The sequence below is a fragment of the Cololabis saira genome, chromosome 19, assembly GCF_033807715.1.
Source record: "Cololabis saira isolate AMF1-May2022 chromosome 19, fColSai1.1, whole genome shotgun sequence".
Lineage (NCBI taxonomy): Eukaryota > Metazoa > Chordata > Actinopteri > Beloniformes > Belonidae > Cololabis > Cololabis saira.
In genome coordinates, this window is record NC_084605.1 from 15,543,221 (window position 1) to 15,557,607 (window position 14,387).

The window sequence follows — 14,387 nt, forward strand, 5'->3', positions numbered from 1 at the left end:
CGCTGCACCTGCCCAATCAACCCTAAAATTATGTACTCTGAAAGCCCCCTTAATGGTTCAGAACCATGAGTGTGCAGCTTGATTCCACAGATCAGCTACATCTTAATCTGCATTCAAGAAAGCTAGAGAACACTAGTGTGTGTGCACCTTTTGTATCCTCGAAGCATGTGGGTTCTTCACGGAATCAGCACAACAGTACAAAAAACATGAAGGCAATTCCACTCATTTTGCGAGTCACTTTGAACTGTGCTGGTCAGGTACAGCTCTCTTCCAATTTTGATTTCCTCGATTTGGTTAAATGACAATTCTCTGTTGATCGTGCGGTACAAGTGAAAACAGGCACATTGGATTTCCTGTGCGTCTCCCTGAGTCAGTAGTAATCATAATCAATACAGAAACAAATAGTGCATGCGAGACCGGGTGAAATTGATGCATTAAAAGAAAAAAACTCAATATATACAAATATACATACTTAAAGTGCACATTGTAAATAAAACAGCATAAAAGAATTAATGAGGAAATGGGATATGCAGGATGCAAATATGCACAGAATTGGATTTGGGCTGAGATGTAGAAATTTACCACAATATAAATATTTCCCACGCTTCTGAGGTTGTCTATTGTAAAGTCTCCAGTGGAGGGGGGGTGTCAATTGTTTTAGGGCTGCAGCTATCGAATATTTTAGTAATCGAGTATTCTACTTAAAATTCCATCGATTAATCGAGTAATCGGATAAAACATATTTGTTTAGTTAAAGAGCAATTATAAATATACATAAGATGTTAGATGTTAATTGACATCAAGACTAAATTATATAATACAGTAGGTTCATGGCTGTGCATTTAAAAACCCTGAACTTACACCAGTTGACCAAATTCACTGCCTTCACTCAAAAAACTAAGGATCTTACCAAGAAATGTTCTTATTTCTAACCTAAAAATGCCATTACACCTGATATCAGACATAAATTAAAATGTAAGGTGTTTTCCCACGTGTTTCAATTGAACTTTCATTTGTGTCAAGCAAATTTTAAGTTGTAATTAAGTTTTAGGTTAGAGTTTTGGCAGTGTTCAAAATAAAATGATAAGCCCTGCTGTATTGGAGCACATTAGGCACCAGTGCTGCTTGTTTTATCCATGAATGACTACAGAGATAAAATGAAATGAAAACTACCCAGTTAGCTTTATTACGTTTTTATTTTTCTGACATTTTCTGCCTTTTCTTTTAGTTAAAAAACTGTAGCGGGAACAGAGGTTTATACCAGGTAAAGGCTGATTTGTGGTTCCGCGTTACAACAACGCAGAATGGGGCGCGTCGCTGCGTACCCTACGCCGTAGGCTACGGCGTAGCCATGGCAACGCCAGCCGGACCGGCGCTCTCCGCCCTCGCCGGAGAGCACCGTAGGCTCTGCGTCGATTTAACGCGGAACAATAATTTTGGCTTTAGAGGGGGGACGTAGGAGAACGGACCAGAAGAATATAGCACTGAACTACATTATTCTCCCGTCTGGGCCATTGCAGACTGCCTGAGCATGGTATGTTACTAAAACCAAACCTCTTTCTTCCCCCTTTAACATGCGCAGCGCATGGATGTATGGCGCAGCGTCAGCGCGTTGTGTCGCATTAAATGTAGTCCGGGCGTAATACGAGGCTTTGAGCTGGTGAAATTAAACGAAAAAAAAATAAAAATAAATAAATAAATTAAACGATTCCTCGAGGCAGAGAAAATTCCTCGATCATTTTTTGTAATCGAATTACTCGAATTATTCGAGGAATCGTTTCAGCCCTAAATTGTTTAGTATCTGAGTGGGTTGTGGAGTGCAGTATTTACCCTCTTTAATGTCCCGTGCCCCCAGCCTGACAGTGGCTGGACAAAAGCTGCTGTGGAAACGGTGCTTGTGAGAGCTGATGCTCACAGGCCTGTGTGGGTCAGGTTATAGCCTGAGTCAACCCACTGGAACAGAGCCTGGGCTGGGTGGGGTTTGGGTGGGGTTTGTCCCTGAGGATGCTCTGTGCTTTTCTCCTGCGGCGCTGTGTGTCCATGGAGGGCCAGTGAACCTGCTGCAGCTTCTCCCTCTCAGGCAGGCTGGTGTTGCCATACCACACTGTGATGTCGGTGGCGCAGATCCGTTCAACAAGTCGTGTGCAGGCCTGGGGAAGCCTGGCCTTCTTCAGCAGCCTGATGAAGTGCAGTCTCTGCTCAGCTCTTTTCACTATAGCAGCAGGTTTTTTTTTTCCCTATCTGAGGCTCTCAGTTATGTTAAGGCCAAGGAACTTGTGGCTGTCAGCCCACTCCACGTCAGTCCCTTTGATCATAAGTGGCAGCAGGGAGGAGGGTGGGGGGGGTTCTCCTTTAATCCACTATGAGTTCTTTTGTTTATGTTGAAGACAAGGTTGTTGTCCTCTCCATAGACAGTAATCCTGCGAACCAGATCCCTGTATACAGACTCGTCCCCTCCTCTGATGAGCCCAAGGGCTGTTTTGTCATCCACATACTTAGTGATGATGTGGGAGGGGGGGAGCACATTGGTGGGTGTGGAGGAAGAAGATTCTAGGGATAAGGCAGCAGCCATGCAGGGTTCTTGCTCTGACCGTCAGCTCTCCAGAGACCTTGGTTCCCATCCTCACCACCTGTGGTGTGTCCATGGGGATGTCCCCGATCCAGTTGGGTGGAGGTTCTCCCAGGTCCTTCAGCTTGGCGGTGAGGTCCATTGGCCATCGTATTGAATGCAGGGCTGTAGTCCAGCAACAGTAGCTGTGCTTAGCTACTGTCACTGTCCAGGTGTTGAAGGGTGAAGACAAGAGCCAGGGCCACCGCGTCGTCCACTGATCTGTTGGAGCAGTAAGCAAACTGATAAGGATCAACTATGACGGGAACGGTGGAGTTGATGTGGGTTAAAACCAGTTTTTCCAGACACTTCGTGGCAGCCAATGTGAGTGCCAAAGGTCTGAGGCTGTCCATAGTCATGGTGTTTGCTTTCTTGGGGACCAGAACAGTTAAAGAGGACTTATAGGTGAGGGAGACTGTTTCCTGTTTCCTGTGAGAGGGAGATGTTGAAGATGCCTGTGTGCACTTCTGCAAGCTGTTCTGCACAGGCCTTGAGGACTCTTGGTGCCTCACAGTCCCACAGCCTTGCAGGAGTTCACCCTCCTCAGAGCTCCACAGACCTGTGTGTATGTCACCTGGAGTGCAGTGTCCTCTGGGTTGCAGGGGGGCTTTAAGGGGATGTCTCTGTTATGCTGGTCGAATCTGGCGCAGAAGCTGTTGAGGTTGTCTGGCAGGACCCCGTCTTGGAACAGCTATCCTGCTTCTCATGTTGTTTTCCCAGAGCAGCTCTCAGGTGTCTCAGTATGCCCTCTTGGCAGCCCTGGTGGATTTTTGGGGCTTGTACCGGGCATGTTTATAGTCCATGATGTCTCCAGACTTGAAGGCTCTGCGCCACGTTCTGATTTTGCTGCATATATCTGCGTTCAACCAGGGCTTTTTAAACGTAATCTAATTGATATTTTGCTTAAATGTCCTTGTTTTAGTACAGGTGGTGAATCCCACTTCTATTAACTAGAGATCAGGAATTGTTTCACACTAGCATGGTTTACGTCAGCCCAAAGGAACTCTGAGGAAGTATGAGCGGGTTTCACTTAAGGCTGAATATGGTTCTGCGTTAAATCAACGCAGAGCCTACGCCGTAGGGTACGCGGCTATGCGGGAGGCTCTCCGTAGCCTGACGTGCACCTCCCAAAAAATGTAACTACGGTGACGCAGACCCAACACAGACCGAGAGGGTTGTGATTGGTTCGCTTGGTAGCAACGCATTTCCGGTTCCGGTTCGTGAAGCAGTAGTGAACTTTCAGCGCTCTTTTCTTCGTGTGTGTGTGTGATTTTTTTTGTTTGTTTTTGGGTTGTTTTGCACAATAGTTGTCCTTATCTCCTTGAGGCAGCACGGTGGCTTAGTGGTTAGCACTGTTGCCTCACAGCAAGAAGGTCCCCGGTTCGACTCCCAGCAGGACCTTTCTGTGTGGAGTTTGCATGTTCTCCCCTTTTCCTCCGGGTACTCCGGTTTCCTCCCATAGTCCAAAAACATGCATGCTAGGTTAATTGATCATTCTAAATTGCCCGTAGGTGTGAGTGTGTCTGGTTGTTTGTGGGGACTGCGGGTGGAAACTAGCAATTCTGCTAAAACCTGGTGTATTTACACTGCTTAATGTAGTGTTCATGAATATGCATTGTCCCGTCTAAATAAACGTTGAAACATGATTCACTTTGACCGGAAAAGCCAGAAGCTAAACAAAGTATCAACTAGCGCTCGGGGGGGGGGTATTGCACCGCGGCGTAATGGAGTGACGGAGAAGTCCGAAGGGTTCACGACGGCGTCACGGCGGCGTCACAGCAACGGCGTAGGCTCTGCGTTGGTTTAACGCAGAACCTTAAATCAGGCTTAAGTCTGTGTGAACGCAGCAACCGCACTGTAGTATGCACCAGAACAGGTGTACTGCGACCACCTCGAAGTCCATTACAAACTCTGGTGAAGTCCACGTGCGGCGTGAAAGCTCCATGACCTTGATTCAATCCAACTATTTGGAGGATCCACACATGTGAGCCAAGTAAGGCTTCGTAGACAGAGGGGTAGTGCTTTGTGAAAGAGCACACAGGAGCACCACAGGGGACTATAGTTTTACCATTCATCTTCACGCTGTACACCTCAAACTTCCAGTACAAGCTTGAGTCTTGTCATCTGCAGAAATACACAGATGATATAACTGCAGATGACTGCAAGTGTGGGGTGTATCAGCACTGTTTTGTGGCATGGTATGGGAGCCATCATCTCATTTTGAATATGAACAAAACAAAGGAGGTGATTGTGGATTTTAGAGCAGCCAGGGTCAAGTTGAATAGTTTTTCCATCATGGGAGAAAAAGTGGAGGAGATAGAGTATCAATACCTGGGTGTTCATCTGGAAAACGGACTGGACTGAAGATATTACACTGATGCTTTTTATAAGAAAGGTCGGAGCAGACTTTTACATCTTGAGAAAGTTTAGGTCCTTCATTTTTTGAAGCAAGATGTTGAATATCTTCTATGATTCTGTTGTGGAGAGTTCAGTAACAGAGTCCTCAGTCTGAGGCTTCTTCAGATCTGCTGCAACACAGACGCTACAGGACTTCCTGCCCATCGCTATAACCCTAACAATTACGACTGCAACAGTTAATTTCCCTTCAGAGATTAATAAAATATTTGACCCCCCGCCCCAAAAAAAAAAGTGTTGGAAATTTTAATAAACAAACATGGCTAACAGTTGCAGACAAATGACTTCCAGCTGTTGCTATGCTTTTCAGCTCTTTGCTTCAGACTTAAGGCTGAGTTATGGTTCTGCTTCAAAACCTCGTACCCTACGCCGTACCTACGGTGTAGGGTACGCGTCAACGCGTACCACACGCCGTCACTGACGTGTACCTCCCAAAAATTGTAACTACGCATCGAGGCGACGCAGACCAAACGCAGACGGAGAGGGCTGTGATTGGTTCGCTTGGTAGCAACGCATTTCCGGTTTCCGGTTTGAAGCAGTTGTGAACTTTCAGTGCTCTTTTCTTTGTGTATGTGTGATTTTTTTGGTTTTGTTTTTTTGCACAATAGTTGTTCTTATATCTTTGATTCACTGTGACCGGAAAAAGTCTGATAAACCATTCAGGAAAAGATTGCGAATTAGCGGTCACGGGGGGGGGGGGTACTGCACCTGGGAGAAATGGAGTGACGGAGAAGTCTGAAGGGTTCACGACGGCGTCACGGTGACGGCGTGTGCTCTGCGTTGGTTTGACGCAGAACCTTAATTCAGGCTTTAATGTCATGGAAACAGGACACCCAGCCAGCACTAATAATGACCAATGACACCTGTGACCATCGTGCGTTTAGGTCAGAATGAAAAATGGTTCGTTGTAATGTAATAATCTATTGTGAACCAAGACCACACCCCAGTTGCAAACCGACATATGTGAAAACAACTAAGCACAGAGGGGGGAGCACACACACTAAACTCACACATATGGATTGCTTAGCCTGAGTGAACCCCTATTCGGCTTGTGTGTAAAATAAATGTACAGCTTTAATGCCGGAGTATTAAACAGACATACACTGGTGTCTCAGTGAACTTGTTTAGTGCTTAAGAGTTACAATACATAAAATAAGAATGTGTAAGAAATAAAATACACAAGCTTTATCAGTTTTGACAGTCATGAAAACACAATAGGTGCACTACTATAAGTGCATGACATTGAGTTCACATGCACTAAAAAGTGCAATGAGGGTTGTATTCAAACTGTTTGGCAATAATATTGAACATAACATCTAAATATTAGACACATTCGGACCAGACTGTTTTAAAGGCTCTCCGAGGGCTACATGGACCAGAGTTCCCTGACGGACGCAGACAATGGTTTTATTCACACTGCAGATATAAAACACAAGAGATGAACTGTCCATCAACCAATTGGTGGTGACTTTAAATCATATTGTAATTGCACAATCCTACAAAGTCTCAATAAACCCTGTATTTTTTGCATTCTTTGTGTTTTAAACTTTTAAAGCTAATTTCAAAAGGCGCAGTTTATGTAAGCAATATTTTGACCCATCACCGTAGTTGTCAGTAGGTCTGCCTCATGCTGGGAACAGCCCTTCCTTCACTCCTAGGTTTCACAATGCCAAGGTTTTTCTACGTTCTCGTCACATGTCGCACTGGAACATTTCAAAAGGAGAGCGTTTCGTCCGCTTCCCCTTTGCTTATATTCATGAGCGTATCTGAACATTTAGTGATCAAGCAAGAATCATGAGTTTAAGTGGTAATCTTTGTGCTGAACGAAAATCAACTGTGCAACCAAAACACAAGCATAAAATGTGGAGCTTTTCAACTACTAAAATGACTCCTCCTTGTCCATGACATCTGAGACCCTCTGACTTGTTTATCCATGGCTTTCCACCACGGGTTATAACATAATGCCGATGTACGAGTCAGTCTGCATATTGTGCTTTTATTTTGAAAACTGCCCAGATCCTCTATGCATTTCTTCTGTCCGACTTCTCGAATGCTCAGATTTATTACATGTAAACTGAAGCAGCTGAGCTGTGGCTCAGCGGCAAAATACACTTGGCATGCATCTTTAGCTAAGCAAAACAAACAGTTGCTTCTGAAGATGCTTTTACACAGTGCCACAGCATTTCCAGTAAGACAACTTATATCGCAACGCAACCAGATATGGATTAAAGGGTAAGACAGTAACTCAATAAATACCATACAAAAGGAAAATTGCATACAGCTCCTGCAGTGGACATATAAAAAAAGAGGCCACCAATTCCCAAAGGCCGATACACTACTTGAAAGCCCACACAGGGATGCTGCTACTCTGGTTCTTTTAGGTTCAGGGTTAGTAAAGCTGAGCAACGGGGCAATAACAAATAGATTTTCATTACAGCATCACAGGTTAATGTAAGTGTAAAACCAGCCAATGCTTAAGCAGGTGAAACATGTCAAAATAGCATCCACATAAATTCCAAAAGCCCTTGTCTCCCTTAAGAGCATTGGGGAGAAAAGAGATGCTCAACATCCAGGTTTGCAAAGGGGTGGGAAATTTCTACTAAATTTACGCGAACTTTCCATGGGTGTTTTCGAAAACACTCCAATTTGAAATCAACGGCACATGTGACATTGCTCTGTGTTAAAAAAAATAAAAAACTTTTAAAAAGCCTTAATGCAATACCATACCTCTGGTCTCACAAATGTCCAGTTTATTCCCATTAATTCCAATGGTGATTGACTTTGCCTGTTGCTGGTTTTCTTGCTGTGGCTGTTTGGTGTGTTTGTTAATGATTCAGAAGGGGAGCACTGGAAAATTCTTTCCCATTTTAAGATCTGAAAAGTGTGACACGTGATAGTTTGCTTTGAAACTATGAAATCTGCCTATGCTGCAGCTACATGTGCAGCTAGATGATCTTACTCAATGCCTAGATGAAACTGTAATAAGAACCTCCAGATGTACACAGATTCTAACTCTGATATTTCATACAACTGGTGAAACAGAAACTAATTTCCTTCTTGTTTCTACATGAATAAAAAGTGATGCTGAGCAAAGGAGAAGATATCTCATCATCAGCGTGAAGCTTTGGAGTTGCCATTTTTATTTTCTATATAATTTTTTTTAAACACAAAGGAAGTTTGGTCATTTGTATCTCAGCCTGGCCACCTATAAGTGTGTGGGTTATGTCGCTTTTACGAGGCTCTCCAATATTTGTCATTTGGTCTCTTTCTAGGTAATTTTCTCATTTTCTCTTCTGTTGTTACTTTCTTGAGTCTCTTGATCGCCTCTGCCCTTATGACCACCGTAGCTCTGTGAGATAGTTTCATTGATGTTGATCTGTGGCAAGAAATATGCAGAGGTGGGTGTCCAAAGTGACATTGACCATTTTTTACCAGTAGAGGGGACAGAAGACCACACCAGCTAGATGATGCTTTCTAACGTAAGCAAATATTCCTTCAAATAATATCCAAACTGGCACTCTAAGATGAAAAAGACAAAACGTCCTTTGTGTGGCTTTAAAACCACTTGACACAACAATGGCAGGTAAACATGGGGTTCATCTTCACAAACCTGCTCTGGAATGCTCTCTCCTGTCTCCCCATCCACTGGCTGAGCTCCATGCACGTTTATGCCATTTCTCCAACTTTTTGGATCGTCGTTCCCTTCTTTGTTCTCCTGGGGGCTGGGCTTCTCTTCCTCACTTTCTTTCTGACGGTTGCTGTAGTTGAACACTTCTCTCCCTGCACCAAGGTCAATGTCCTGTCGCCATAGGATGTCAATCAAGTCAATATCCTGGGAAAACACAACAAAACATTGAAATGTGAAGCTGAATACAGATGGCCTGGTTTTAATGCCCAAGTATCACATAAACAGTCAGTTTGGAAAGTATGACTGCAGCAATAATAACCAAGGTCTAAACTAGCCGTGAAACCTTTCATAAAAGCTGTTTTCACTCATCACAGCGTGTAATCTTGAGGGGGGCAGATCATGTAACACAAATCAGAAGATGCAACCATGATATAAACACTTTGGCACAGTGGTTATCATGTGCTTACAAAGAAAAAGTCCATGCTTGTGTCCCCCAACTCCACACTGCATTGATTTCGCCATTGTGTGCATCTCAAGTGGCTTCAACTACTTGTGAAAACATCTATAATTTGTAGTGTAGAAAGAGGGAAAAAAAAAATACTATTGTCACCTTTTCTTTCTTACCAAGATAACTATATGCAGTGCGCTTAAAGAAAGTATATGCAACCAGCTGTTATGATGGGTATAATTGGGAATAAACTGGTTTTACACATAAATATCTGACATTGGTTAAAAACTGGGGTGGATAAAATAAATATCAGTTAGTAATGTCCAGGCCCTTTCAGCTGATGAGAGCTGGGATAAGCTCCAGCAGACTCCTGAAACCCTAAATATGAAGTTGGTAAAGATAATAGATGGATAGTAAGTGTTATTCAAAGTCATTTCAACTACATTCATACTTTTTTTCCATTGTAATACTTCTATTCTCTGATGCCACATTATTATGAAGTTTTGTTCAGGGTAAACAATATAATAATAATAATAATAATAATAATAATAATAATAATAATAATAATAATAATAATAATAATAATAACTAAAATAAACCTAATTAATCCAAGAGGGAAAATTATAAAAGTAATTAAATATATCTCATTGGGATCCATAAGTATAACTGAAGACTGGTGTACAGTAACTGATGCAAGTTGTCATATTTTAAGCTTAAGATTAACTAATATATATATATATATATATATATATATATATATAGGTCTGTGTGTGCGAGTGTCTTCAGGAACAAGAAAAATCTTTAAAAGGGAGGTGCTTCTCCTGCTTCCCCTTCTTCAAATCACAAATGTTTTCTAGGTGTTTGCAGAGAGAAGCGGCTACATCCATGCTGTCATACCTCTTTGGTGAGGTCCTCATTGCCATCTCTGTTGCCCTGCTCCTGGTTGCCTTCTGGGGCCACAGCTCCGAGGGTGCTGTCAGCTGCATTCAAGTTGTACGTGGATTCAGGTGCTCCACCTCCTCCCCTCATGGCCGGGGTAGCGTCAATGTTGTTAACGTCCTCTAGGCCGGCCCCATTGTCCAGGGTTATGCTGGAGCTGGACTGGCTGCTTGCAGACACCACAGTTTCAGAGTCCCGATGCACTAGCCAGGCGTTGAGCTCAGTACTGGGTACAAAGGGGCGGTCCAGCTGGCGCACCTGGTTTAGCAGCCGTTGAGTGGTGAAGAAATGGTCCAGGTCCACACTTTTTGGATGGATTCCATAGCCGTCCAGCGTGTTGCGGAGGTTGTGAAACTGTGTCTGGGTGTAGGCTGAGCTAGGCCCCAGGATGATCTCTCTTAATGGGGGCAACTGATTGTTTAGATAGGTGTCAACGTCCACCCGCACCCCAATCAGACTCAGGAGGATGGTGAACTGAATCAGGCCCTCTGTGAAGTACTTTTTCAGGTAAAGCATTTCTTTACAAAGGAACAAAAAAATGAAAGTAAAAAATAAAAAGGAAAACGGGGCCAACTACCTTTGATCAATATTTCTGTACTAAAGCTAGGAGACGGAGACAAATACATTAACATAAAAGTGGTTTTGGGGGGGTTAGAGGGTCTTTAACAGGATTATTTGTTTTTACAAGATATGCAAGATCCAAGATGAGGGTTCCACTTCTCAGAGTCCTGTCTCTGGGTTTGTTCTTCATAAGATTCTCATCTTCCCAGTTCTGACAAAAGTAAGAAATTACATTTTATTGCACAGCTGCAAACTACACATGATACTACTGTAAAATGCACAACAGTCACACTGCTTTCACTCATCTGACATCCATGGCTTACCTACCTACATCTGCTTTAAAACACACGTTAATAGAATAAAAGAAAGGACTTGCTACCCCACTGCAACCACTTCATCCTCCCAAGACTGGAGAAGGGATGTCGGTTCGCACTGCGCAATGTCTTTTCATCCTTGGATGTTCAGAGAAGCAGAGATGAAAGGTAGGGGGCTTTGGTGACTACCCCACCCTTGACAGACCCACTACTTCTGCTGGGTCCTGCTGAAGGTGAATAAGAGTCGAGAAAGCTCACACGCGTACCAACGACAGCGCTGGGTGGCAGCAGGTCCTCCTCCTCCTCCTCCTCCTCCCAAACAGCTGCACCTATCTTTGTCCTAATGACGATAGCGGCTAGCTATCCCACTACTGCTATTACACACGTGTAATAAGCCTGCTACACAGCATAAAGTAACTGTACCATGATATGTCGCAACACCGGGAGCTTACGTCGCATCTGTGTTTACCCCCAAAACTGTCAGGCTGAGATTTATTACTTTACTTCCGCTGTAGCTGGCATCAGGCAATCGCCCTCATAGACATATAAACGTAGACGCCCCATCGAGCGCTGCTGCGATACGTCAACGTCGCCGCCATATTGGATGTGGCAAGACTGCGCTGGAAACTAATACAAGTAAATGGACTTATTTTCATAAAGCGCCTTTCTACAAAGAAATTTACGTTTTACGTCTCATTTATTCATTCACACACGCACTAATATACTTGGGAAACAGTTAGGCACCAAATATAATATACCCCCCCCTCATAAAAATAAGAAAAATAGATAAACATATTTTCTCATCAACAAAGCATATTTTACATAAACATATTTTAAAAATTTCAAGTAAAAAATAACATATTTGAACCATTTTTCAGATTTTTTCAGTTATTTTATTGCCTGAAAAATTGTGCAAATATGTTATTTTGTTATTTGATATGTTTTGTTGATGAGAAAATATGTTTCTCTATTTTTATTATTTTTGTGAGGGGATATATATTGTTTTTCGGCACTACCTTGTTCTCTATAGCTGATATAACATGAATTACTCCTATGTGGGATCAATAAAGTTCTTATTTTTGCCATCTGAGAAAATTAAATATATCATATTTGGTGCCTAACTGTTTCCCAAGTATATTAGTGCATGTGTGAATGAATAAATGGGACGTAAAACGTACATTTCTGTGTAGAAAGGCACTTTATGAAATAGTCTATTTACTTGTATTAGTTTACAGCGCAGTCTTGCCACGTCCAATATGGCGGCGACGTTGACGTATCACAGCAGCGGACAAGACCACTCGATGCGGCGTCTACGTATATATGTCTATGATCGCCCTTAGCAACAAGTGGTGAAACAATGAGTAACACTTCCTGCAGCCAATCAGGGGCCTCGACGGCAGTGACGACACATGAGTCCAGGAGCTCCCGACCAATGGGGAGGGAGCGTGGGCGGGGCTTAAGGGCGACTCTAAACTGGCAGTGCAGTGCTAGTTAACGGCTAACTACCCCAACAATTCACATGCTTTTAAGAGTAATTATACACTACATAACACACACAACTCATCCGAGCATTCACCCACATCCGCCGTGTTAGTCCTGTGTGGAGAGGACGGCATTTCATTTACACTTCGATATTGAAAACTACTTAATTTGATACTCACGCATGAAGATTTTTAAAATGTGTCTTCATGCCCACGCGTCCGCTGTCACCTGAACCCAGTATCGCAGTCCAGCTTCATTAAAAGCCCCGGAGTGCTGCCAGATGCCCAGCCTCGCTGAACGGCCCACCATGACTTGCAGAATCGCTAGCTTGGCCGGCTAGCCTAGCAGCGGCTCCAAAACACGGGCACGCACCGCGCATGCGCAGAATATTCTAGTGGCAAGCTTTCATCAGCCGCCTGAAAGCCCCTCTGGTGTCACAACATGTCATAAGATATGTGTGAGGGTGAAAACAGGTTATATATGCGTGTGTCTTCATTGTATTTACAGTGTAATGTGAAGATTTTTTTTTTTTGAATGCAGAAATCATGAAAGAGCCCTGAAATACCTTATAAATAAGAGGGAGAACATACACTAACATCAAGTTTTTGAATCTCTCAAATATTCAAAACCATTAAATATTCAGAATACTTTGTATCTCACCAATATTTAATAAGATTTAAATGGGACAACTTAAAATTTTATAACAAAGCACTGCATCTGTTTATTATATGCTCTCATTTTCGTAAGGGCATGGTTAAACATGCCCAAAATAAAAATTAAGTACATTTATTTTGATTAAAAACACTCATGGATAAAAACGTACATGTGCTTTAGCCTTTTTAAAGTGAAAAAAAAATAGTTATAAAAATTACAAATAAGTTTAGTAATTAATTCATTACAAATTCCCAGTTTAAAAAAAAATGTTATACTTGTCTGCACACGTATTATAGGTTAATACCATGCTGGTATGAACCTAAGGCGCATATATATATATATATATATATATATATATATATAAATAAATATGTGCATTGTTAATATATTTATCTCATTAATATATATACATATATATACACACGCATACACATACATACATATATATATATATATATATATATATATATATATACATACATACATACAAACGCATTTTTTTTTTTTTTTGGGAGGGGGGCGGTGACATCCACTGCTAATCCAGGACGCAAGAACACACATGGAGGCGCATGTCGAGCACTGTAAATCTGCAAAAAAAACCCAAAAAAACAGACATGAAACCGGCACGGAACCGGCAGAAACACGAACAACAACCGTCCCAGGTCCTGAGACCCAATCAAAATCTGAGCTAAGCTACCGCAATTAACTAACCCCCGAAACTACAGAGCCAGCACGCAAGTAAACGAGCCGGTGTATTTGTCTATATGTGTGTGTGTCTCTGTGTGTGTGGCTATATGTGTGTATGTATATGTCCGTGTGGCTATGTGTTTGTATGTATATGTCTGTGTGGCTATGTGTATGTGTGTATATGTCTGTGTGGCTATGTGTATGTATGTGTGTATATGTCTGTGTGGCTATGTGTGTGTGTCTCTGTGTGGCTATGTGTGTATACGTCAACCTGAACTGTATCTATAGTGGGGGAGGCAACCCCGCCACCCGAGAGACCAGAGGCCGACAAGGAAAAACCCGGAACCCAGGCCACCAGCAACCACACAGAGGGTGAAAAGAGGGCGGGAGGAAACCCACTGCCAGCGAGGCCCGTCCCCTCCCAGCCTTCGCGTACCCCTGCGGGTACGTGAAGGCACTCCAAGGGGTACATGAGATTTTAAAATATACATATATTTAAAAAGTAGCATCCATGCAAAAATCCTTTAAAAATAAATATTTCATAAATAATTGAGGAAAATATAAGTCTAAATTCATAAAATGAATTTTATCTTCAGGAGTAGGATATTCAACTTATTATCCTAAAACTGCAGAGTATCCCCCTCATTTGAC

At 42.6% G+C, this 14,387-nt stretch overlaps 1 protein-coding gene across 3 annotated transcripts in view; it reads right to left on the reverse strand.

Moving 5' to 3' along the window:
• nfe2l1b (nfe2 like bZIP transcription factor 1b) overlaps positions 1-12,732 on the reverse strand; it is a 19,534-nt gene extending 6,802 nt beyond the window's left edge. For 2 of the 3 annotated variants that reach the window (XR_009770528.1, XM_061708748.1), the window contains exons 1-3: positions 12,575-12,732; positions 9,997-10,810; positions 8,634-8,855 (exon numbers count right to left, since the gene is read on the reverse strand). Coding sequence is in view for 2 of the 3 variants with exons in the window: in XM_061708748.1 (XP_061564732.1) it covers positions 8,634-8,855; positions 9,997-10,554 (780 nt within the window). In the remaining variant the exon portion in view is untranslated. Of the gene's footprint in view, positions 1-8,633; positions 8,856-9,996; positions 10,811-10,926; positions 11,428-12,574 lie in introns of those variants that run through there. The other variant, XM_061708749.1, reaches the window with a different exon arrangement.
• Positions 12,733-14,387: the final 1,655 nt, after the last annotated feature.